Source organism: Cydia splendana, chromosome 25, assembly GCF_910591565.1.
Source record: "Cydia splendana chromosome 25, ilCydSple1.2, whole genome shotgun sequence".
Lineage (NCBI taxonomy): Eukaryota > Metazoa > Arthropoda > Insecta > Lepidoptera > Tortricidae > Cydia > Cydia splendana.
In genome coordinates, this window is record NC_085984.1 from 11,510,100 (window position 1) to 11,536,266 (window position 26,167).

Here is a 26,167-nt window from a genome sequence, read left to right on the forward strand (position 1 = left end):
TACAAACATAACCTTCTTTTACTTGCGAAGTTGGGTAAATTTGTCAAAAGTGACAACCCTAAGCCGTTTTTGCTGGTGGGCAATGTTGGCATCCATAGGTCTGTAAATTACCGGATTACATTGCCCACCGCCAAAACTTTTGTGTGTTTGGGCCTTTTTAGATTAAACCTCAATGGACAATAATCTATGCTTCATGTTTTATAACTGAAACCCGGAAATATTTGTCAAAGGGTTCTCAATTTTTTTCTACATGCATTCATTTTTTAACAATTTTTTGCCCGCCGAAATATACCCAATATTTGACAACTCGCTGAAAATTCCGAAGTCAAGTTGTGCACATGTTTGGTGTATAGTTTTGTCACAAATTTAACCTATTTTCTGCTAAAAATAGCAGGGTGGCCATAAGTATTTTAAATTTTTCTACATTAACGAATTTGCTTAAAATTGTCGTTTTGGGCAAAGTTTCCCCTGGTGGCAAAGTTGGCTATATTCACGGTACATATATTAATTTCGGGCAAAAAGAAAAAATCATGCATTTAAGGGTTAACAACATTGGCTTAAACAGCTCCGAGTATGTCACGTCACTGTCAAAAGTGACAGACAATCTAGATGCTAGACTAGCTAGGACGACTAGGTACTTAGTTGTTCCTACTTCATATTATTTTATTTTGTGTTTATCGGAGTATTTAACGCTCAACAATTAGCATAAATTTATATTAAATACTATTTATCCACTGCTGAAAGTCCTAATATTATTAACGACTTTTAACTGCTCTCTTGCACAGTTCGATAATTCGTGTTGTTCCAAATATGTTTATCAACAAAATATGTCGAACGTTTATCAGTGTTACTTATGAGTGAAAGTGAGTATATCTAAGTGTGCGGCGTCCCCAGAAGAGATGCAGCAGGCGGGGGGTTCTGCCTCGGAGGTGGAGAAGGTTAGTACACGAAAACCTTTACGAAAAAGCAAACTGGAGGTATCCTGTCTATCTATAACTAGCCACATCTCAGAATCAGAATCAGGAAATCAGAATAACCATTTATTAAATGAGGAGTATCTTTTCAAAACGGCTTAATTATTTGTGAGCTATGGACACCATACAAAATAAACCCTTTTTAAAAGACACTCCTCAAATTAACACATGGTTAGGAACATTGTTTACAGTATTTACAATCATTGACCATGTATTTATATTTAACGAAATAATTGAGACTTAAAATGGCCTCTCCTTCAAGGGAGAAGAAGGAGGCGTGGTAATAAAACTCCATGTGGGTTACCAGCCCTCCCTGCTAGGAGCTTTTTAGAAACTTAGCCACATCTATGTACATAGAATACAATCACCTCCAAAAGCCATATTTTTACTTCTTTACTTGTCATGTTTGTGAAATGACCCGCTCTTCTCCATTTTAACTTGTGTGCCTGGATTAGTGCGTCTATGATTTTGGTTTTATTTCTAATTGGTTTTAAGGATTGGTTTTGCGGATGAAAACTTCCATGTTTCATAATACAGTGAAATCTCTATAATCCGGCACTTCGATGGTCTGGCACACCCAGTAATCCGGCACTAAAATTGGGGTTAGAAATCATCATTCTATGTCCTAATTTACTATACCTACATTATCACACTTCAATCTCTTTATAAATGGCTATGTTCCAGATAACAGTAGATTTCTTTTTTGAACTTAGTATTTTAGTAAAATGTATTTCTACGATATACTAAAAACACATCAAATAATATACAGATTTGCTCTAACTTCCAGTAATCTGAATTTTCCTGTAATCCGGCTCTCTTGTGTCCGCATTAGTGAGATTGTACTGTACCTTCTTTTTAAGCTTGATAGATAGGTCACCAGTGAGGGGTTTTTTTAGACTCCAGTGCTTATTCTAGGTATCCTCTCTAAATTTACGTAACCGAGCAAAGATACGAGCCTGGAAGAAAAGAAATCACGCCAACCCAGAAATATCACGAATCGCGCGTTCAGAGTATAACAGACTTAAAAATCAAACAAAAGAGGCCCTCACAAACCTCATCGAAAATAGTTGGTTGAAAGCTCTCGAAGATCCAACGGATAGTAGGGCAAAGATGTGGAAAATTCAGAAAAGTATGAAAGCTCCAAACATGAAACTTCCTAACATTGAAGGATGCACATCTGAAGGGGAAATAATAAATGCGCTAGTGGACGCGGCAATAGTGAAAGAAGCTTATATTAATCCAACTGACGAAGGCTCTGAGAAGTTCACCCCTTTTGAACCACTAGACAGGACGTCTAATAGAGAAATACGTCTAGAATTAAGAAAATTTAAGAACAAGAAAGCCCCGGGACCAGACCAGATCCGTGCGGATGCGCTAAAAATTGGAGGAGATGTCTTTCTTGAAGCATTTAGACCCATAGCAGATTACGTCCTGACGACGGGTTACTTCCCAAGACGATGGAAGGTCGGTGAATGTATCTTCTTGCATAAACCAGGCAAAAATCACAAAGAAGCTAGCTCCTATAGACCAATCACGCTACTTAATATAATGGGTAAATTATGCGAAAGACTGATTCTCTCAAGGCTGCAAGCCACAGTTGACAAATTGCAACCGCCATTCCAACATGGCTTTACTAGATTTAGAGGAACCGCTACTCAGATTCTCCGCACTGGTAGAATAATAACGGATGCTTTGGCAGATGGGGAGAGCGTATCGATGATAAGCACGGATCTAAGCAAGGCGTTCGATTCTATTAACCATAAAGGCCTAATAAAGAAACTTCAAAATGCCGTTGTCCCTATCAACATCATTAAAATAATAGAAAATTACCTGGAAGACCGATCACTCATAGGGAAATTTAGGACCATCCATGGAGAAGCGAAGAGGATACCTCACGGGGTGCCCCAAGGATCGATCCTCGGTCCCATCATTTTCAACCTGTTTGTTCACGACATATGGGATACTCACGACAGAATACGAGGTCTCAAGCTATCCCAATACGCCGATGACCTATGTATTTTAAATAGAGCAAACAACGCCGACCACGCTACCATGAGAGCGGAATGGGCAGCCGAAACTATTGTTAATTATTACGAAAGATGGGGCCTTAAATGCAATGTAGAAAAAACAGAATGCATCCTGTTTACAAAAAAGAAGAAATTCAAGCCGACAGTTAAAATAAAAAACCAGACATTCACATACAAAAAAGAAATAAAATATCTAGGAGTCATCTTCGATAAGAGCCTCAAAATGAACCCACACACAGACAAAGTAGTCAAGAAACTAAAACAGGTAAGAGGTGCCCTGGGATCCATCATCGGCTTCCACGCCAAGACAGATCTTGAGGTCAAACTAGCCGTAATTCAAGCCTGTATCCTTCCCATCATGGACTATGGAGTGGTACAGTTATTATCCAGATACAGTAATTCAAACCTCCAAAAAATCGAGAGGCAATATAGAATGGCGCTGAAGAGTGCAGGTCAATTCCCTAGACGTCTACCCACAGAGACGCTCTGGGAAATGACAGATCTAGAAGCATGGCACCTCCGAGCCGCCGACCTGAATTACAAAATGCTGGCCAAGATCGCATCGCTGGGAATAGAAGACCTGAACACACCTGGGGACGCTTACCTGGCGCACGGAGAATTTAACCCACTACTAAAAAACAAAAGAATCGGTGAAATAGAGTATACTACTAATAAAGACATGAGACGTTGGCCTCCCGGGGCGGCGGCTCCTCGTCCTCTTAGAATAAAATAAAATATAAAAGTGTAACATATGAAACACAAAATACTGACATCTTCAACTCATCACTTGTGACATGACACCTTCAGCTTACACAGATCTTTTTAGACACAAGTTAGCTGACACAATCCTGCGGGAACTGAAAGATGTAAACACTAACAGGCAATAAACGATTTCTGATTCTGATTCTGATTCTGATTCTGATTCTCTAAATTTACTGTTCATTTGCATTTGGGTTGAAGCTTACTTGTTTTCCTAGGTATATGTAATTATGTATTGGTTGTCTTATATGTAAACAGGTGTTATCTCCATCCGAGCTTCACCTCATGCGTCTCGTAGTGTGCGGGCTGCGCGCGGCGGCGCGTGCGGCGAGCGCGTCGCGGCAGACGCGGGGCTCTGTGGAGGCGGCGGCGTGCCGCGTGATCGCCAGGCAGGCGGGGAGGAAACACGACGATGTTCTGGGCTTGTGGTGAGTGTTTAAAAGGCCTTACACGGTCTCAACATTGTTTTGAAAATTCTACATTCTTTTTTTTTTATAATATAGGAGGCTAACGAACAGACTTATCACCTGAAGGTAAGTCTAAGAAGACGAGAGCAGACCATGAACATTTATTGTATAATGCCATGTCCTTACGCAGGTGGAGTTTTCGAGCGTCGTCACTGCGTAAACTGCGCGCTCATTTAGCGCGCGGCGACGTGGCGGGGGCTGATGAGCGATTGTCTGCTCTAGAGTGGGCCGTTGTAGATCTGCTAATGCTATACGACACGCTGCTTCTTAGTGTGGTGAGTACCTTAGTTCAATTTGCAAACAAGTTTACTTCACTAGCTGTAGACCTCAATTAATATTATTATTATAAGCCTATAGGGTGTTCCACTACTGGGCAAAAGCCTCCCCCCTCGATTTCCATTCGTCCTGGTTTTAAGCAATCTCCGGCCAGTCGTTGGGTTGCGTCCAGGTCATCCCGCCATCCCCGGCCTACCAGATCCTGGCCCGTTTTGCGGCACCCATATCATGAAAATTTGAGTTAATGTTGCTCTAATCTGTCTGATCTAAAAATGACGAGCAAATAGTATCTCATTACTGGGGCAAGGCCTGCCCTTGTCTTCTGCCATTTGTTCGGGTCTGGTGTTACATCTGGCATCACAAAAAGGAGTCAAAGTCGATCCCACCATTGCCCACGAGATATCTCTGTTTTGACTCTTGGGACACCCATTTCGTGATCCAATCTAATCATAGTTGTCATTCTAATGTAATCGATCTAATTGTTACTATGTGTTGGACTGTATGACGTCTTGTAAACTGCCATAAGCTTGAAACCCCTCTAAATGCTGGTACCCCGACAGGCGAGCTTCCACCAGCGCGCGCAGCTGGCGGCCCTGGAGCGCACCTTCGAGCTGGTGCAGCGGTTCGAGCTGGAGCCGGAGCTCGGGGGGGCCGTGGCGCCGGAACAGTGGCGCCGCGCGGCGGGCTGCTACTGCAACAAGTAAGTGTAAGGAGAATCTGATCATGGAGTCAAGTGTGCTGGTGTTTTTTTAATGATATAGAAGGCAAACGACCAGACGAATCGCCTGATGGTAAGCGATTACCGTCGCCCATGGACACCCGCAATACCAGAGGGGTTGTAACTGCGTTGCCGCCCTTTAAGATGGGAGTACGGCCTTGAAGGTTTGAAGGTCGTATCGGTCCGGAAATACTGCAGGCGACAGAGCTGTGTAACTGCTGTGCCGTGGAATTCGTGGAAATGTCTTTATACGTTTTTGTGCACATTGTGCAATGTTTTTGATAGGGGGTAAGTAATATGCTCTAAAATTAACCCTTAGCGCAGAACAAGTTAATAATAATCTGTCTTATATTTCCAACAGTGGCGTAGTGTTGTCGGCGGTGGCGCTGCAGCGGCGCTGGTACGAGCTGAAGCTGGACACGCGGCAACGCGTATGTGCCCCCCGCGTGCCGGGCACCCCTCGCCCGCTCCTGGTGCCGATACACGAGGCCGTCGCGAACAGGTCACACTTAACACTTATCAACTAGGCACTAATAAAAATTTTTTTTAATGTTTATTTTGGTGTTTTTTTAAGTACTAGTTTCACAAGCTGTTATTTCAATAACCTGCAATATTTTCCGATGTGAAAAAAAATACTGAAAATATCAACATCGGACCAGCCAAAATGTATGAAACAGCCAAGTTTTCCTTTCGTGATTCGTTGTTGGTCCTGTAGTAAAAGTTGCTTAGAATGACCTTAACTTTGTTTTTAGCATTAGAAAGAAGGTAAGTGATCTCGACATGTCTTTAGTGTGTGACATATATTTTAGTTTATAAGTACATTATGAATAATATGAATTTGCCTGGTAGGTACCCCCACGTGGTGCACTCACGAGAGTTTTTGACGTGGCGTGAGCTGGTGGCGGCGGGGAGAGTGGCCGAACCTACCGTAACTATACTACTTTATTTATCACTATTCTAAACTAAACCTCTATCTATTCTTAAGTATTTACTAAATAAATATTATAACTAACGTTAATTAAAAAAATTGCGTAAAGTAAAAAGGTAAATAAAGCCTTTGGTGTTCAGTTATCCATATTTGTAATTTGTGATACAAACTAAACAACAATTTTTTCTTATTAATCCAGTATAGGTACTTACAGTTTATTTCCATAAAAATATAGTTAAATTTTAATAAACTATACATACAAGCACACCAGCAATATGTGGTTGATGTCATTCACACATAGATATTTTCATTCACTCATTCGTTCCATCCGTGTAGTACCAGTACTTGATAAATGTGACGTGTAATATTTGAAGCCATGAACTGTGTGTACACAGAGCGAGCGCGGGCCGGCGCCGGGCGAGCCTCGCGTGGGCGCCGTGGCCGCTGTGCTCACACACGGTGCGTACACATATCTCTGAATTGCCCTGTATATGTTCCATACGACGTTATGTACAGTAATCTGCAGAAATAGTTGACCCCCCACAAACAAATAAAAAAAAACTATGCAAAGTAGTTGAAGGTCAGTTATCTGTGCAGCTGACTGTACTTGAGCGTTATGTAAAGATAAATTAAAAATAAGCACTTTCGTAAACTTTAGACATATTTTTCTGATATATGTATATTTTCAAATAAAATAACACAGGTTTATTTCTGTACTGTAGATGCGGATAAAAGTGTAGAGACTATTGATTTACTGGATGACGAGGAACTCGAAAATAGTGCTCACAATGAAGCACCAGGACCAGCCAGCACCTCCAATATTACTGCAGTCACTACTGCTGGCAAAGAACTTAGTGGTTCAGAGAATGCTCAAAGAAACAGTACTAAAAATATAAACCATAACAAAAATAACCCTAGAAATAAAGGCTTTGATAAAAATATAGATGTAAAAATTAAACCGGAAATAATAGAAATAGATGACGATGCTCCGAGTCCGAAGGAAGACATTATAGACGCGATGCACGATATAGACTTAAATGATGTAGATGCGACGATAGTCTATGAAAGTGACGAGGAGGACGTTAAAACCATCATCGACGTTCAAATGGGTAACGTTGATAAAGCTGCAGAGACTGCTACAGCTGTGAACGAAAATAATGAAAACTCTAATATTAGTAAAGAAAATGTTAACAATTTAATTCAATACCATGAACTTAAAGTTGAAAGCAATTGGAACGATTGCCTTAATATCTCAAACATCAGTGATGAAGATAAAAAAATTGATATTGAAGAACATAGCCTTGTAAAAGTAGAAGAATCTAATAGCGATGAAAAATACGTTATTTGTTCTTCTCCTGATTTGAATAAACAAATAGAAAAACTTAGGTGCATCAAAGAAAGTAGTGAAAATGTCAATATCAACAGTGAAATTGGAAATAATTCAGTTGTATGCAATAACCTTGACGAAATAGCACAGCAATTGAAAGAGGAAATACTTCATAAATGTTGCGATGTGCCGTTAGCGCTAAATGAAGACACAAGCGATAGTAACACTAGTCAAGAGTCAAGTGATGATATTCCTGCTATTGGTAAGATGTTTTTTTCTGTACTTTTTATTTTTCTCAGAATTTCTATTAATGTTGTTTATTGCAATTTGCAATACATAGCTTTTTATTTTATTAGCCTACTTTGCTGTCCCACTGCTGGGCAACGGCCTCCCCTCGTTTTCTCCAGTTTTTTTTAAATAATTATAATGTTATGTATAGATCCCAAGCTACTGATGTGCCCGGTAATACTATTACGAAGAATAGATGACCCAAGGCCTATAGATAAACTACCATTACCAATCCATAGACAATCAAACACCCAAAAATATTCTGAAACTTCATACTGCAGATTATTTTATGAGAAAAATAAAGCTAAATTGTTCTATGAAAGAAATATATCTAGATCGTTCTATGTGAAAAACAAAGCACTGTTAAAACAATGCAAGCCTTGTATGGTGTCTTTGAGGAGGGTGGATGAGGAGGGGGATAGAAATATGGGGGGTAACGGGAGGAAGAGAGTGCGACTGCCGGATATGGAGAAAGTGAAAAGGAATAATCGTGGTATATTGACGGCGGAGGTTGCGCCGCTACTGCCTATGCAGGTTAGTCTACTTTCTTCTTTAGGTATTCTAATAAATACAGGAATAGATAAAATGGTACCTATAACAATTTTATCCTTTATTTTTACCTTTTTGTGTAAATGAGTCATTCATTTATCATATTAGACGTGTTTGAGATAAATTCTCGTAGCTTTAACTAGCGTCCCACGGTCTTAATACTAGTACAAATTAAATCCAATGACATTTTAATCTTTATTAAATGGAACAGAATTTCTTTTGTACTGTTTCTGTGTAATTAAATATCTGTTTCATTAGATTTGAAAACGAAACAAATTCAATTCTTGTTTCTAATACCATTGTTTCAAATTTGACTGCCATTTAATTGTTCTTGCATGGTGAGCTACGAGAAGTAAAAGTTAAATAAATAATTATTTGCTGCAGAGTGCCACCATGGTCAAGCGAGTGCGACCCAATCCAACCTACAGAGATCAATTTGCTACCTCATCATCGACTTTACAAGCTTCTGGTTCAAATCCTTTACTGAACACGTTCCGACCTTCAGTCCCGCCGCCATGGACACTAATTCTAAGCCAAACAGACTCACAAACAGACAGGGGCAGACAAGACCCAGAGCCATCTTCCTTGTTGGAACAATTGCATGTTGGCAACACTTATCAGAATTCATCAGTAATTGATCCTGCATCACAACAAAACTATTTCATAATTCCTCCAACTCAGTATAACATGCTGCAATCCCAAAACGGCTCTTTACTTCAAAATCAAAGTTCTCAGAGCCAATTACAGAATTTAAATGCTCCTTTGCAAGGTTTCATGTCGAATCCAATGTTACAAGCACCTAATACATACTGGCCACATGGTCTACAACAAAATATAACAAATAACTGGCCTCAAATACAGGGAACAGAAAATGTATTTACAAACATGTGCCCGTCTGTGCTTCAGACATTAGAAACAAAAACGACAGCAACAGGAATTATACCAACACCAAACATATCAACACAGAATTTAGCGATGCAAAATATATCCACACAGAATATGCCAACGCAAAATATATCAACACAAAATATGACAATGCAAAATATTTCCACACAAAATGTAGTTGCGCAAAATATATTAACGCAGAATATAGCCACGCAAGATATACCGATACAGAATATGTCTACGCAAAATATATCAACGCAGAATATAGCAACGGAAAATATGGCAACACAGAATATAGCAACGCAAAATATGGCAACACAGAATATAGCTGCGCACAATATAGCAACACAAATGCAAACTTCAGAAACACAGAATGTCGTTACAGCAGATGAAGTAGAAGCAGCGATATCAACACGGAATATATTAACTCCGAATACAGCAATGCAAAATATGCCAACACAGAATATGGCAACGCAAAATATACCAACACTAAATATAGCAACGCAAAACATATCATCACAGAATATACCAACACTAAATATATCGACACAGAATGTAACTGCGCAAAATATATCAACAAAGAATATGACAACGCAGAATATAGGACCGCAAAATCAAACTCCAGAAACTCAGAATGTAACTTCAGTAGATGAATTAGCAGCAGCGATAGCAACTGGAAATATATTAACTCAGAATACAACAATGCAAAATATATCGACACAAAACATACTAACACATAATATGGCAACACCAAATATATCAACACAGAATATAGCAATGCAAAATATACCAACTAAGAATATAGAAACACCAAAAATTTTGATACCCAACTGGGGATTGGCCAATATGGCTGGCGTAATACCGTTGACCCAGACAAGTGTCAACCAGCCTAGTCTAACGATTGACGGAACTTTACTGGCTCAAAATTTTCAAGGCATTCTTCTAAAGCAACAAGAACCATTAAACCAATTTATAACTGGTTCACAACCTAATCCATTTATAGTGAACCCTTCCTGCGTTAATACAGCGCCCACATCGACGCTTTTGAATCCACAGTCTACGTTTGTTACCAACCAAGCCTTGCTATGTGGGTCGGTGTTGCAAATCATGCAGCCTACCCCTGATGGTTCTACCAGTATGTCTCAACCGAATCCGTTTGAAGACTCTACCAATTCTAAAATACTGCAACAAAACCCAATTGAAGGTTCCTCCGACACCAGCGGTACAATGGACGTGGACGGAGAAACTAAAGATACAAGTGCTACTTGTTTGAAAACTAAAGAACTAGTTGATGTGCTTCAGGTTGTGCCTGTAGAGAATCTTTTTGAAATGATACCGATAACGTACACGGATGAGGTGAACGTTTCATACAAAAGTAAGTTACTGAAAGCATAATTACAGAATATTTATTTTATTTGCATCGCAGCCATAGTGTGTTTTTAAGATTATTGTATAATATGTATGCTAGTTTTAAGGTACCTATTTATCTATGGATCAATAGTTGCCTGAAAACAAAGATTTTTTTTTAATTTGTAGGGCACCGTAACCAAAATGGCAAAAAAGAATCGTTCTAGTTTCTTCATGTCTGTCCATCCGTCCTTCTTCTTCTTCTTCCTGCTAGACCTGTTCCCATTTACTTGGGGTCGGCCTTCCTTGTCCTCAATTTCCATCTAGCGCGGTCTTGCGCTACGTCTTTATTTAAATGAGCTTCTTTTAGGTCTTTTTCAACCGTCGTCCACCAGGTGGTAGGTGGTCTGCCTGAGTTGCTTGTAGTGGTTGGCAGTTTTAGGGCAAGCTTCACCACATGGTCCTCTGAACGCCTTTGGACGTGACCATACCATCTTAAGCGTTTCTCCTTGACCTTTTCGACAATCGGGGCAATCTTGAAACTTCCTCTGACATACTGATTTCGGATTCTATCCAGTAGCGTGACACCGGCTGACCAGCGTAGCATACGCATTTCTGTGGTGTGCAGCTTGTTCAGATGCTGCTTATTGGTTGCCCAACATTCTGACCCATACAGAACAGCCGGTCTTATTGCGGTCTTATACAGATGCCCTTTTACTTTGAGCGGCATCTTTCTGTCGCACATCACGCCTGTGAGTTGACGCCACTTCATCCATCCAGTTGTAGTTCTGTGCGTAACGTCATTGTCAATTTTGCCGTCATTGCTGAGCACAGAGCCTAGATATTTAAATTGGGTAACCGTAGGTACAAACGTATCTCCTATCATAATCTTGATACTTTCGGGATTGGTGATATTATCGAAAATGCAGGACATATGTTCGGTCTTCTTTCTGCTAATTTTAAGGCCATTGGTTTCCAGTGCCTCTACCCAAGAATCCAAACTCCGCTGAAGTTCCTCCACGCTATCCGAGATTAAAACAACATCATCGGCGTAAAGAATGTTCCAGGGCAGAGGCTTTTGACATTTTTTCGTGAGATGATCCATGACGGTATTGAAAATGAATGGGCTTAGAGTGGAACCTTGATGTACCCCTACGCTGATTTCAAACTTTTCCCCTTTGCCAGCTGGGCTCAAGACTTAAGTAGTAATGTCCTTATACATATCTTGTATAAGATATATGTAAAACTCTGGTACTAATTGCTGTCTTAGAGCTTCCCAAATGAGATCGCGTGGAACATGATCGAACGCCTTCTCCAAATCTATAAAAACTATATGAAGGTTTGTCTTGTTTATTTTGGCTTTTTCGATCATGATCCTCACCGTTTGAATAGCGTCGGACGAACTTCTCTCTGCTACAAACCCGCATTGATTTTGTGTGAGCAATATAGAGGTTTTTAATCTATTATTTAAGATACGCTCCCAAATTTTAAGCGTGTGAGACATTAGCTTTATAGCCCTATAATTACTGCATTCTCTCACGTCTCCTTTTCCTTTATAGAAAGGGATTAAAATGCTGTTTCTCCACGAGTCGGGCATAGAGTGCCCTTCCATTAGTTTGTTAAACAACTTATACAGCCAAACTACTCCATAGTTTCCGAGGCGCTTCCAGACTTCGACTGGGATCTCATCAGGGCCCGGTGCTTTGTTATTTTTCATTTGATGTATCGCTGCTTTGACTTCCTCTGGGGTTATACTCGGTAGTGGCCCTTGGACTGTTTCGGGTCTGCAGTAACTATAATTTCTTGGATGGCACACATTAAGAAGGTGTTGGTAGTACTCGTTCCATCTGTTACTAATGTCACTATCCTCGGTAAGCAACTTGCTGTTCTTATCATAAATATATTTTTTTATCCATTTATTTACATACAATATATATACAGTGGTACTACTAAACGAAATTAATAACTAGCTTAAATCTAAAATAGGCCCTTGAGGCATTGTACCAAGGATGCTGGCGGCATTTCCTCGCTGTATCGCAATGCTGATAAATATATTTTACATTTGTTATGTCTTTTGTGTTGGTTTGACGTGTTTTTGCTATTTTGTGTATATCTATGTCTGATTTAGCACATTCTAATTTATCATAAAATTCGGCGTTCATTTCGGCCATTGAAATTGCAACTTGTCGTTTCGCTCGCCTCTTAGCATTTTTATAATTTACAAAATCAGACTTCTTTGGTTGACTGCCACAACTTGAAAGCGTCCTTCTTGGCTGCTACTGCTTTCTGTACTTCTGAGTTCCACCATTTTGTTTCTTTGTTGGGACCTTTTTTGCTTCTTGTTCGGCCTAGATGTTCTTCGGCTTTTCGGATACAGACTTTTTCAAAGTTATCCCACATTTCCATTGGTGTCATAGCAGTAACATCCATGGAACCAATATGTTCAGATAATTCTGTTAAGAACAGTTGTCCCGCAGATTCGTTAAAAGATTTCCATTTAATTTTTGGTGTCAATTTACGATTACTTTTAAGTGGTTTTGGAAGCTTGTATACGCTGACTAATATTCTATGCTGAGTTGTAAGTGATTCCCCGGGTATGACCTTGCAGTCTTTGTAGTTACCCAAATGTCTACGCCTTGCAAGAACATAATCAATTTGGGTGGCATGTCCTCCAGTTTTGTAGGTGATTTGGTGCGATTCACGCTTTTTAAAGAAGGTGTTTATGATAGCAAAGTCAAGACCTGATGCCACGTTCAAAATTGTCTCTCCATCGCTATTGCGAGTGCCATACCCGAAACCACCATGCCATATCTCCGCGTTTGTACCACTGCTACCAACATGGCCGTTTAGGTCTGTTTGTCCATCCGTTATGTCTGTCCATCCGTCCGTCCAATTAAATTGAAAACGTATTTTCTTGGTAACACCTGAGCCATTTTTGGTAATGTCAGAAACGTGTGTGTCTGTCTAAAAGTGGATTTGCCCACGTGGGACGTTTTATGCCAAAAGTTATTCTTCAACAACATATCGCTAATTGCCATATAAGCCCCTTAATTTTCTTAACTCATAAGTACCCTTTGGACCTTGATGTATCATCGTACTCTATCTGTTTTAGGTTCACACATCCTTGACTGGGGCTTGTTCCCGCTCTCGCCATCTTATTTAATGAAAGAGCGCAAACTGGACTTCAAGCGCGTTCTGTGCACTGGCCCAGGCCAGGGATGGCTGAAGGGTCACCTGGTCGTCAGCGACCAGCAGAAGCCGCCGCCGGTGGCTGCTATATGGTCATTAAGGCCTAGGGTCAGACTGCTACTACCGGTAAATGTACACCTTACCGTGACTAGTTATATAATAAATAACAATACCTAATTCAGCCTAGATACGTTCCGCTGCTGGGTTCTTCTCATGCACGATGGAGTTTGGATTATAGTCAGTAGCGTGCACAGAGATTTGGGACTGGGTAGGCAAAATTATATCAGAAAACCGGGCAAGTGCGAGTCGGACTCGCGCACGAAGGGTTCCGTACCATAATGCAAAAAAAGGCAAAAAAAAAACGGTCACCCATCCAAGTACTGACCCCGCCCTACGTTGCTTAACTTCGGTCAAAAATCACGTTTGTTGTATGGGAGCCCCACTTAAATCTTTATTTTATTCTGTTTTTAGTGTTTGTTGTTATAGCGGTAACAGAAATACATCTGTGAAAATTTCAACTGTCTAGCTATCACGGTTCGTGAGATACAGCCTGATGACAGACGGACGGACGGAAGGACAGCAGAGTCTTAGTAATAGAGTCCCGTTTTACCCTTTGGGTACGGAACCTTAAAAAATGAGAGCTACTAACTCACCAAAAAAATTGCGTGATGGTTTTCATTTTGTTGTCAAGTCTTTTCAATTACTTCTTTTTTTGGCTAAACGAAAGCTTCGAAAACGCATCATTTTTAATAGTTTGCACACACACACACACCCACACCCACACCCACAACTTTCACAGATAAAATTATCCATTTTTTCACTAATCGCACTTTATAATTTCCGGCAACTGTTAACTGTTATCTCATAAACTCACCAAAACAAACAAACAATGGCGACCGAATAAAAAATGTAAATAAACTTAACCAAATACTGTAAACGAATAAAAAAATAGTCTCATTTTTGCACTAAATTACCATAGCAAATGCTACTTTTTAAAATAGTCACGTAAACATCGGAACTATTCGGAAACTTTCGGGCGTCATTCGTTTATGTTTGGTACGAAAGACACTGCCTATTGCGTCTAAATGTGTGCGTTACTTGTATAATTGTGTGCTCGTACTTATAGGAAGGCCCACTACACTGTAACCGCGTAACGACGTCTCACGGGGAGGCACACATAGAAAGATTTAGACGGAAATGTTTTCTGTCTTTGCCGTGCAAGGCACGTAGCGGCGCTAGTGCCGCGTGGTGTAAACTTCGTCGCGTAGAATTATTATAGATGATGACTTGATGACAAAGCTTAACCGGTAGATGGAGCGCTTATTAATTTTTAGAATGTTTTAAGTTATATCGATTACTGATAGTACGATCAGGTATAAATTAAATTAAGTAGTTTAAGAGGATAGACATCGGAATTATAGTAGGGTAGGCAGTGCCTTTTTGCCTTTATGAAGTGCACGCCACTGGTTCAGAGGACCATGTATTATAGTCCCCACCTTGGTAATCTGTAGTTCCCGTTGTGTAGTCCCCAATCTGCATGGACTTAGACTAGATGGTGAAAATGGCGTGATTCACTTGAAAGTCAAGTTTTTTAAAATTCACATGTCGTGCCTTGAAATCGTCGCAACGTTCAAGGTTCTCATTTCCGAAACTATTTCTTTTTTTTTAAATTAAATTTTGTATTCTTTCTCGTCTCGGGTCTCAATATTAACTGGGGCTAAACAAACAACTTCGCTCCCCTCCAAACTATAAACTTTTTAACTTATGAGGGTATTATGAGGTAGGGTGGAGCGTCGTTGTATGGAAAAAAATTAAAATTTGATTATCAATGTGGAACCGGTACCAAAAGTTGCAGTTTGTCATGTAGATTATAGTGATTATATCAAGTTTCAAAATCAACACTACTTTTAGCCCTCTACTCAGCCGCTAAAGAAATTAATAAAGGTAAATTTTCATAAATTATTAAAATATACTATTTCACTATTTTTAGTTCTTAAGTTTTGTGTGTACCTACGTATTTATATTATCAGATAAATGTATCTCTTTCACTAATATGTGTACATTTTATTGAAATGATATAATACTTAATAAGCGTATAATAAGTTATTACCAAAATATTAGTGCATTTTTCAATATTTATGAAATAATATAATTTCAAAATTTCATATTAAACAGCAATTTCATGCAAAACAAGGAAAATGCTACAGTGTAAAAAAAATATATGGGTTATTTTTTTTAGACATTCTCGTGTCAAAGTAACGATGTTATTGATTACGAATAGTATCATTTTACTGCAAAAAAAGGGTTATTTAAATGTTTAAATAAGCGTAAAATTTCGCCCTTCGGCGTCGCTTACGCCCTTTTTGGGTCATGTTCAGACGTATGTTAGGCATATATATACTTATACTAGTATTCTTTTTATTATCTGATCATGTTAAAAATAGTTTTCACGATTCTGTTATGGGTTGTAAACTCCAATTGCACAATATCCGGGTTTAAGGGCATTTTCCATAAAACCCCTATTTACGTGGTTTTACCGAGTCATAAAAATATACGTTATAAACAAAAATAAGTATAGGAATCGAGTATATCTGTAAGAAAAAGATGTTATTTAATGAATAAAACTTGTTATGAAAAAAAATAAGCATAAATTAAATTTATTAAAAATATACATATATTGCTATATATAATCGAAGAGTAGAGGGCTAAAAGTATATACCAATGTTTTTTTATTATTTTTCCCTTAAATAATAATAAATTAGACATCCTTTTAGAGGGGTTTCATTGCTATATTCAAGAATTTTGGATTTCGCTCCACCCTATTATGAGTAGAGGGTGTTGAGTACTTATTGTTCTTTTGGGTGGGAATATTAATTGCATGTAAAAAATACGCAAGTAAGTATAACGGGTTAGCACTGATTGACTAGCACGTTATCTTTTCGCGGATTAGCAAAGTAATATTTTGGTTTTAATTTATGAGGGTAGGTGACATTATTTCATCATATTCTTGACAATCTTAAATGTAAATGTTGTTATAGAAGTCGAAGGAGGAGTGCAAGGATGGTAGAGCGGCCCCGAACGTGTCGTTCCGAGACAGACTGTACCAGAAGCTCTTCGACTTTCCACTCACATATGCTATGGTGAGTTTATAAAACGGCGGCAAACAAGTGTACAACGCACCTGGTAGATGAGAAGAAAAGAGGCAGTAGCTTGTTATAGCTACGTCAGAATCGGCAATGAAGTTGAAAACAATTGCAATAATAAATATAAAGAATATACAATTATCTTATAAAATATTATAAGATAATTCATATGAATTTATCACCAATATTCTCTACATTGCGTGTAAAATATAATAATTGATATATTTCCTAAACTATTTTAATATTGTTAATATTGAAATATTATAAATTAATATTGTTAATTGTATGGTATGTCAGATGCTGGTGGCAGTGGAGTCCGCGGCTGCGTGTCGGCAGCTGCTGTCCCGCGGCGCCGCACTGCAGCTGTACTGCCTGCAAACTGGAGTCTTGCACCCGATACAAGCACAGGTCAGACGGACAGAATGCATTATGTACTTACCACTTCTAAAATGTAGGCAAAAGTCAGCAAATTTCTTCCCATTTTGCTACAGCTCACTCAGGATGCCTGGTAGGTCTGCTCGGCAACGTAATCCCAATAATTGGCACAGTCCCTAATTTTTACGACAGCGACTGCCTTCTGATCCAGCCCAGAAGGGAAAGTAGACCTCATTGGGATTAGTCATTAATACGAACCAAGTTTAACTCGCGTCCTTTGGTTCTAAGTTCCACTCCTTACAGCTCCGATGAGCTTCCCAAATAATGAGAGGATAAATACAATATTTACTATTTATTTATTTATATGTTTTATTACAGCGTTTTGACAACGGCTCCTTCATCCTATCCGGCGACGCCGACATCGAGTCCCCGCTCGCGGAGCTAACCCGCCGCCTGCACCCGCAGCCCTCCGCGCCGACGCCGACGCCGGAGCCATCCGCAGCATCCACGCCGACTGCGCCAATACTTAGTGCGCTCATCTCCGCCGCGCCGAGACCGTTATCCGGTCAACAAGCACCTGAAGTGGTGGCGACGGCGCCGATGTTAAGCGCGTTGATTTCTGCGGCGCGAAAGCCTCCAGAGCTGAAATCTACCTTTGAAGCAGGATTATGTTCGCCATCATCAGTCTCATCTGAATCTGATGGGCTATCTATATCTACGTTGTTTGAGTTATCATCAGTGTCATCTGAATCGGAATCAGCACCCACGCCTCCTCCATTGTCACCCAACCCAGGCCCTTCTGCCTTGATACCATCCACGCAACCTGTTGTATCATCTACCCCCACGTGGACATCACCAGCTCCGGAACAATTAACATCCACACCGACTGCGCCAGTAGCTTCCGAGTCGTCCGCTTCACTACCAACCAGTTCGACTGCTCAAATACATCCCACGCAGACCGAAGAGAGATCCACGGCGATACGACCTAAGTTGAAACGAAACGAAACGAAACCAGTAACCACAGTGACTGCTCTAATAGCATCCACGCTATCTTCAGTAGCAACGAAAATAACTGCTCAAAACACGCAGGCAGAGCCAAAACACGCATGGAGACGACCAAAGAGACGACCAAAGTTGAAACCACCGGCGTCGGCGAAAGAAATAACGGTGACTGCTCTACTGGCAGCCGCGCTGTCTTCAGTACCAACAAAGTCGACTGCTGATATACTACCCGCGAATGACACGCAGGCAGAGACGAAACCCGCGCGGAGACGACCAAAGTCGAAACCACCAGCATCGGCGAAAGAAATAACAACGGTGACTGCTCTAGTGGCATCAACGCCGCCTTCAGCAGCAACCAAAGTGACTGCTCAAATACCAACTGCGAACAACACGCAGGCAGAGACGAGACCCGCGCGGAGACGACCAAGGTTGAACCCACCAGCGCCGAGGAAACAAGTCACAAAGCTAACTGCTCAAGTACAATCCACGCTGATTGCTTCAGTACCAACCGAGTCGGTTGCTCAAACACCACCCGCGGTGAAACGGCCCAAGTTTAAACCATCTATACTAAAACCACCAACGTCAAAATCATCAGCGCCAAAAACTCCAGCGTCGAAACAAACAACGTCAAATCCTTCGGCGCCGAATTCGCCGACGTTGAAAACATTAAAACTAAAACCATCCACACCGAAAATAGCGGCGCTGACTGTGCCGATGTCCGTGCCAGTACGTTCCTCGTTTATACCCCCCGATCTTCTACAGGTATTTTAGAGAATCTTTATGTTTCTTAGATATTCTTATAGAATTTCTATTCTTTTAACATCAATCGAAGCAGGTAGTTATACAAACAATATGTTTGATTGCTAACCGAGGGATGAAATGTTTATTAAACTTTATTTACTCGAGTCGAGGTAATGGGCTGTGGCCAATAGTCTGAGACTGAAATAGTGCCTTTCACCGAGTTAAACCTTGCAGTCGTGGCACGGTTCGATTCCAGCCATGGGCACTCGAGGCCTTGATCACCTTTTTCTTCGGTATATGATATTTATTATTAGTTAAAAAAAAACGTATATCTAAATGACAGTTTCCTTTTAGGCAATATCCACAGCTCAAGAAGAGAATACGCAATACGAGTGGAACGTGTTGTCGGAAGCGGAGTTCGTAGCCCACTACCGCCTGCCCAGGCGCCGCGTGCGAGCACTGGCCAGGGAGTTAGGACCACTCATACAGAACCATTGTAGTAGGAAAGTAAGTATACACATAATACATATCTACTTTTTCGACTGGCAAGATTTGCTTGACCATCTATAGTCTGTTTTTTTTTACAATTTTTGTGTAGCGATAAATTTTAGCCTTCTTTTTAAGATTTAACAAAGGCCGTCACCCAAAAATGCTCATGAATTTAAATATTAATTTCTGTATCATCATCATCATCATCATCATCATCATATCAGCCAGAGGACGTCCACTGCTGGACATAGGCCTCCCCCAAAGAGTGCCACAATGACCGGTCCTGCGCCACCCGCATCCAGCGGACTCCCGCGACCTTTACCAGGTCGTCAGTCCACCTTTGTGGGGGTCTACCCACGCTGCGCCTTCCGGTACGTGGTCGCCACTCGAGAACCTTTCCGCCCCAACGGCCATCGGGTCTACGGGCAATGTGCCCCGCCCACTGCCAATAAAGTTTAGCGATTCGGAGGGCTACATCGGTTACTTTGGTTCTGCTGCGGATGGCCTCATTTCTGATGCGATCACGCAGAGAGACTCCAAGCATAGCCCTCTCCATTGCCCTTTGGGTGACTTTGAGCCTTTTTATGAGGCACACAGTAAGCGGCCACGTTTCTGTCCATATGTTATTACTGGCAACACACACTGGTCGAAGACTTTCGTCTTGAGACACTGCGGACATTGGACAAAAAGATGTGCCGTAGCTTCCCAAACACTGCCCAACCGAGTCGGATTCGTCGATTAACCTCTTTCTCGAAGTTGGACCTACCTAACTGGACAGTCTGTCCTAGGTATATATAATCGTCTACAACATCAAGTGTAAAGTCTCTGATTGTAACAGGAGTTGGTTCTACACGGACTTTCTGTATGATTTACGCAAATACTTTTTTTTAAATAGATATTAGATAATCACTTCGATTACTTGTATAGTTGTATTTTATAATTTTGCTTCTAAAGTTTTGGGAATCAATTGTTTGCTAGAAATATTCTGTTTACAATTTAAATTTATATATATAAAAAAACTAAGTTGTACTTTTCTCGAAATTGACAGTTTTAGATATTTTTTTAGAAAAAAACCTAAATATTGAAATAACTTCGAAATAAACGAGAGAGAGCCTTTATCGATTGGTCTTATATTTTTGCAAATGAGCATTAGAATAATTTACAAGGCATATATCGAATTTCTAATCAACCTGTATGATGATGATGATATTTTTAACGTTTTTATTGCAAAATAACTTTATTAACTTGTGTATTTTCTTTCTAAAATCGACATAATGGCTGACGGCCATAAAAAGTACTGTTTTAAAGTGAATTATGTTTTTGTAAAAAACTTATTTTTTTATTACCAGCTCTTGTCCTGCCTGCGGTACTTAGCAACGGACACTGCACGCCCCCTAACGGGCGCCTCGGAAGTTATTGATGCGCTCAACCACCACACTTTCATCAATAAGTATATCACGTTCCCGCTGCAGGCGAAGGCGCGGGAGAGGGTTACACACAGGTAAAAAATAAAACACACACACATACACACACATACACACGCGCGCGCGCATCTATTATATTAAATAATTACACTTACCACTTGACTACAGCTTATACAACATAGATTTTTAAATGATTGATTTTTAAAATATTGAAATGTTGATTACCTAACTTGAATGAGGGAATTAAATTAAGTAACATCAAAGAAAACAGTTAGCGAATAATCTCTTGTTACAACCACCATTGTTTGATATTGCAGGTTCAAACAACTATACAAGCTTCCTAACGTATTGGGCGTGGTCGACGGGGTGCAGATAGCAATACACGACCTGCCTCCGGCCCAAGAGGAGGGTTTCCTCAACCGAGCCGGCTTCCACTCGCTCAACGTGCAACTTGTAAGTGACCATTACTAACCTCATCTAACCTAACGGTGTAACTATTAAGGTCACTAACCATAACTAACCTAACGGTGCAACCAGTAAGATCACTAATCATAACTAGCCTGACGTGTCGGGTCGAACGTAATGGACGCGGTGCAAGTGACCATCCCCGACTTCCCTCCGGCCAACAAACACGTTTTGCTCAACAGAGCCGGTTTTCACTCCTTTTTGTTGTGTGCAGACAGTACTGTAAGCGTATTTAAAGGTAAAGCATCGTATGTATAAAATTTATTTCTGTCGTAGATCTGCGACGCCGACCTGAACATATTAAGTGTGGATAACAGCCAGGGTGGCTGTGTGCATGACTGCGCCATCTGGGCGGCACATCCGCTGCACCTGCAGTTGCAACGGCAGCATGAAGAAGGAGGACGCGTTTACTTGCTAGGTATGTGTTGTTCTTGACCGCTAACGGCCCACCGTGCAAGAAGAATTGGCATTCTAACGTCAATTATAATTTCCAGGAGATTCCGGCTACCTCCAGCGCGTAACCCTCATGACGCCCTTCCCCACCCCCTCCGACCCCTACGAAACCCTCTACAACTTCCACCATTCCCGCGCCTGGAGCTCCATCAAACAATGTATCCACTTGCTCCGACAACGATGGAGAAGACTCACTATACCACTACCAGAAAATAAAGCGAGAAAAATAATCAACGCTTGCGCAGTCTTACATAATATGGCGCAGCAATGTAGTGCTCCGGTACTTCCACCGGATGTAGATTTAAAGGAACAGGAAAGGAAAGATGCATTGTTAGAGGAGCAGCAAGAGAGCGCGGTGGTGAGTCTGGTGACGGCGCCAGACAGAGACAGACTGCTACGGGAGTGGAAGAAAGGTGTTGCTGCTAGGAATCTTCTCGTGGAATTGTTAAAAAGCACCATCGAATCTGGTGTTAGATGAAGTTAAAGTGTTTAGCCTAATTTTTGAAATAAAGGAAAAGGCTTGGGACCGAGAACAGTACCCTGTGGCATTTCAATGCAGATATGTTTTTTCTTACTCAATGCCTTCTTAATTTTTACTATTTCTTGTCTATTTGTATAAGAGCTAAAATCTTTTACGATTCAAACCCTCCTAATGCCTCTAAGTTACTACAGAAAATGAGAATTGCAATCTAGACCAAATCTAAGGCATTGGTTGGAGACTACAAATAGAAATGGTAACAAAAACTATCGGAAAAGAGAGCGAGTCCTGTTACAAAACATCTACCGCAAAAATGTGTTTTTGTTTGTTTGCCTTTATAATAAATAAACTAATTTTGATTTCATTTTTGATCCGATATCACATATTTAGAATTGATACACAAAATGTGCTAAACCTTTTCCCTGATTTTAGTAAATGTGTTTTTCTTTATTCACCAACGTTGTTAAATAAATTGTGTATCAGTAAAAAAAATCTTTATTGTTCTATCATTTTCGAGATCTAATCTACTTATTATTTACAATTTTATACCATGTAAATAAAATCAGTACTTAGTTAATTTTATTGTTAAGCATCAAAGAATGGTTTATTTTTGTTATGACAACAATAAAGTGTATTATTTCTTGATTTACTAATTTTATTTATCACTCCCAAAAGCAAGACCATTTGGAAGACTAAGAAGATTGCGAAGTCTCCCGAATGTCTTCTTTTAAAATGCTATGCCTAGAGCATGAAGCTCTACATCCGTGGCCGTGAGACACTTTTCAATTGTGTTGTATCGTACTCCATAGTAGTAGGGTTAGTAAGTAAGACAAATGTATGGAAGTGCATCAACTTTGTTTGACCTAAGGAACAATGGTGCCAAGCGGCATCGCCTGAGACTAAAGTGCATACTAAATGACCTTACTAACCCTACTAATAGTGGGTGATTCTTAAAATGTGTCCAAAAAAATGTTTTTTTCATAAACATTTTTATTTTTCACATATTACATATATCAAAAGTAAATACAAAAAGCAATTTTTTGATTCATATGGTTAAGCTTAATACCCTCAGGAAAGGTAAATAAAATGAGTACATAAACACGGTGTCCCTCAGTCGTGACAATTCGGCATTTTGGTGGCCAACTCGGCTATTTTGATTTATATAGTTATTTTAACATAGCCTAAGTCACTCAATATGACTACGAGAAACCTAATGACAGCTCAGACGTTGAAATCCGTCATACTATAAAGGCTGTAGAGCGTGACAAAGAATTCGATATACATCATACATACATACAAGCGAAAAACATTTTTTTTGCTTTGGCAGTCGGGCAATAATAGCAAATGACCTGTAGCTAATAACAATGAATTTCTGAAAAGTGCATGTGCCTCTAAAATCTCTAAATTAATCAAACGAATTAAGAATGACACGACCACGTGTCTATATGTCACGAACGTGGACTCAAAAGTCCGTGGCGGTGACATATTTTTGAGGCCACGGTCGTGATAATTTGGAACATGTTCGATATTACATAAACATTTCCTTTGATTTTGCAAATGTTAAATAATTACTTAGCTTAATCTGCAATACCTATGTATAAGGTATATCTTATGTTACAAACAATGACGTGAAACTGCAACTTACTTTTAAAACTCTAACACGTTACGGCTGTGACGCGTTAAGGTTGACCGTTTTTTCGAATGAACACAAATAAATAATTTTCGACAAAACTTCTCCCTTCAGCCATTTGTAAACCTGACAACAACACACTGTTGCTGTTCTAAAAAAGCTTTAATAAGGCTGCTAGTAGTAAAGATAATTTTATACCGAGTACCGCATGTTTAAATATTACCACGCGCGGTGGTGACGCGAAAACTAATTACAAAATGTATGTTGTTTAAAATGATATAAAATCGTTATAAATCCATACAAATTTTAAACGGTGTTGTAGAACAAGGATTAGTGTTTTATATTTGATATAAATTATTGCAAAATCACATCATATAAAAAAAAAAACTAATATTACAAAATCTGGGGAAGTCACACTACACGGTCCGTGACATTTCGCACTTGTAATTTTTTTAATATGTTTTTAATACTCTTAGGACAATACATTTAGGTTGACCTAAAACTAGAGGTAAATTGCTAAGTATATTGATATAGAGTTTACTTATTTTCACAAAAATACATGCTATTCTTACGTGTTACACAAAAACTGCATAAGAATAAGAATTACCCTAGTAAATTATGTCGAACCACATCAGCCTATTTTTTTAGTGCTATTTATTTCCAATTTTCGTAAGTATTAGGTACCTACAGGTAGTAAATGTGGGCCAAGTGAAATAATCGGGTAGGTACCTGCACTCATACCTACTAAATTAGTATAGGTGAGTCAAACTCGATTTATCTAACCTAATCATATGCCTCGAGGTATCTGAGCGATCTGTTTGAAAAACGTGCCATACGCGAAACCATATTCGTCGTTTATTGTTATTTATATGTATAGGTACAGTCAGCAATGACAGCTTAATAGTAGGGGATGAGAATGTGGCAGAATGTGATCTGTAGAGATATAACTCTATTGGTAAAACTATTAGAAGGTGCATGGCAGACATTTCTGGCTATTTTATCCGCGACTTTTAGTGCTGACTGTACCGCAAGCATTTTACAGCTTTTTGCAACTGGTTGTATGTACAGCCGTCATCAGATATATCGGAGCGACCTGGGTGTTCACAATATCTGAACACTCACTCTAACGCCTTGACAATAGAGGCGTGCAGCGTGTTCAGTTATTTGTGAGCACCTTGGCCGCTCCGATATATGTGATGGCGACTGTACATAACACGTTGCAGTTTCAGTTTCACCGGCACGTGTGTGGGGATTCTATTATGTAAAACATCAGCGTTTAGGTTCAAAGAGACCAAAGCTTGTCGCGAAACAATTTCTTCACTCAATGTTATTTTGATGCCTTGCCTGTCCCACGGTACCGCACAATACATAATTATCGTAATGATTGAAAACAATTTGAATTTAGAATCTCACAAAACAGAATAGTACCTACCTAAACAATTGAATGACTGAAGATCCATATCTAAGTATTTTATTTATGGTTTATTTTATTTGGATGATAAAAAATGTACCTATACAAAAAAAAAAGATAAAACCCATCTAAGTGCGAATCGGATTCAGGGCCATCACATTTTTTACAATAAGTACTTGGTATTTGATTTTTAGATTAAACATTTTCTTTTATCAATTTGTTTGTAACGTTTGTTGAAAGACGAGTAACGAATGTTTTCTAACAAATACAAAAATAAACGACAAAATAATCATATTGTTAAAAATATAAACGACAGACTCGTCTATTGACAAGATCTAAATAAATGAGTTAATATTTATTCGCAGCGTCCTAATCGGAAAACAAGAGGCGCTCAAATATTGCCCCCGAGTAGCCGAGTACACAAACAAACTCAAGTTGTTTGCGAACGTACCTGGAATTACTCAAGTTCATTCGTAAAATATAACCTTTAACGAAAATCTCTTCGAATGAATAAGCATTTTATTAACGGGAAAATATTGAATGAATGAATGAAATGAATGAAAATCTTTATTTCAGGCAACTAATAGCCCATACATAAATACCTTAAAACTAGCATACATATTATATAAAAATATATTTTATAACTAAACTTTAAAAAACTAAACACTACATATCACATTATGGCTGCGATGCATTACGCAACCCCGCAGTGTCAGGGAGCCGGCCGCAGAACCGCCGAAACTTGACACCCTCCGGCCAAAACTCCTCCTTGGTGAAGGTCGCTAGATGGTCAGTCGGAACGCTCACCACAAACGAATTAAA

General features: G+C 39.6%; 1 protein-coding gene across 1 annotated transcript; it reads left to right on the plus strand.

Moving 5' to 3' along the window:
* The first annotated feature begins 687 nt into the window (after positions 1 to 687).
* LOC134802678 (uncharacterized) lies at positions 688 to 22,926 on the plus strand. Its single transcript, XM_063775312.1, has 20 exons — positions 688 to 938; positions 4,019 to 4,188; positions 4,358 to 4,502; positions 5,064 to 5,203; positions 5,583 to 5,723; positions 6,071 to 6,149; positions 6,545 to 6,608; positions 6,872 to 7,738; positions 7,916 to 8,298; positions 8,698 to 10,573; positions 13,658 to 13,860; positions 16,773 to 16,874; positions 17,175 to 17,285; positions 17,631 to 18,532; positions 18,683 to 19,016; positions 19,350 to 19,502; positions 20,834 to 20,985; positions 21,226 to 21,361; positions 21,650 to 21,791; positions 21,868 to 22,926. The coding sequence occupies exons 1-20, from the start codon at positions 900 to 902 to the stop codon at positions 22,302 to 22,304; spliced, it is 6,576 nt and encodes a 2,191-aa protein (XP_063631382.1). The 5' UTR covers positions 688 to 899; the 3' UTR covers positions 22,305 to 22,926.
* The last annotated feature ends 3,241 nt before the right edge of the window (positions 22,927 to 26,167 follow it).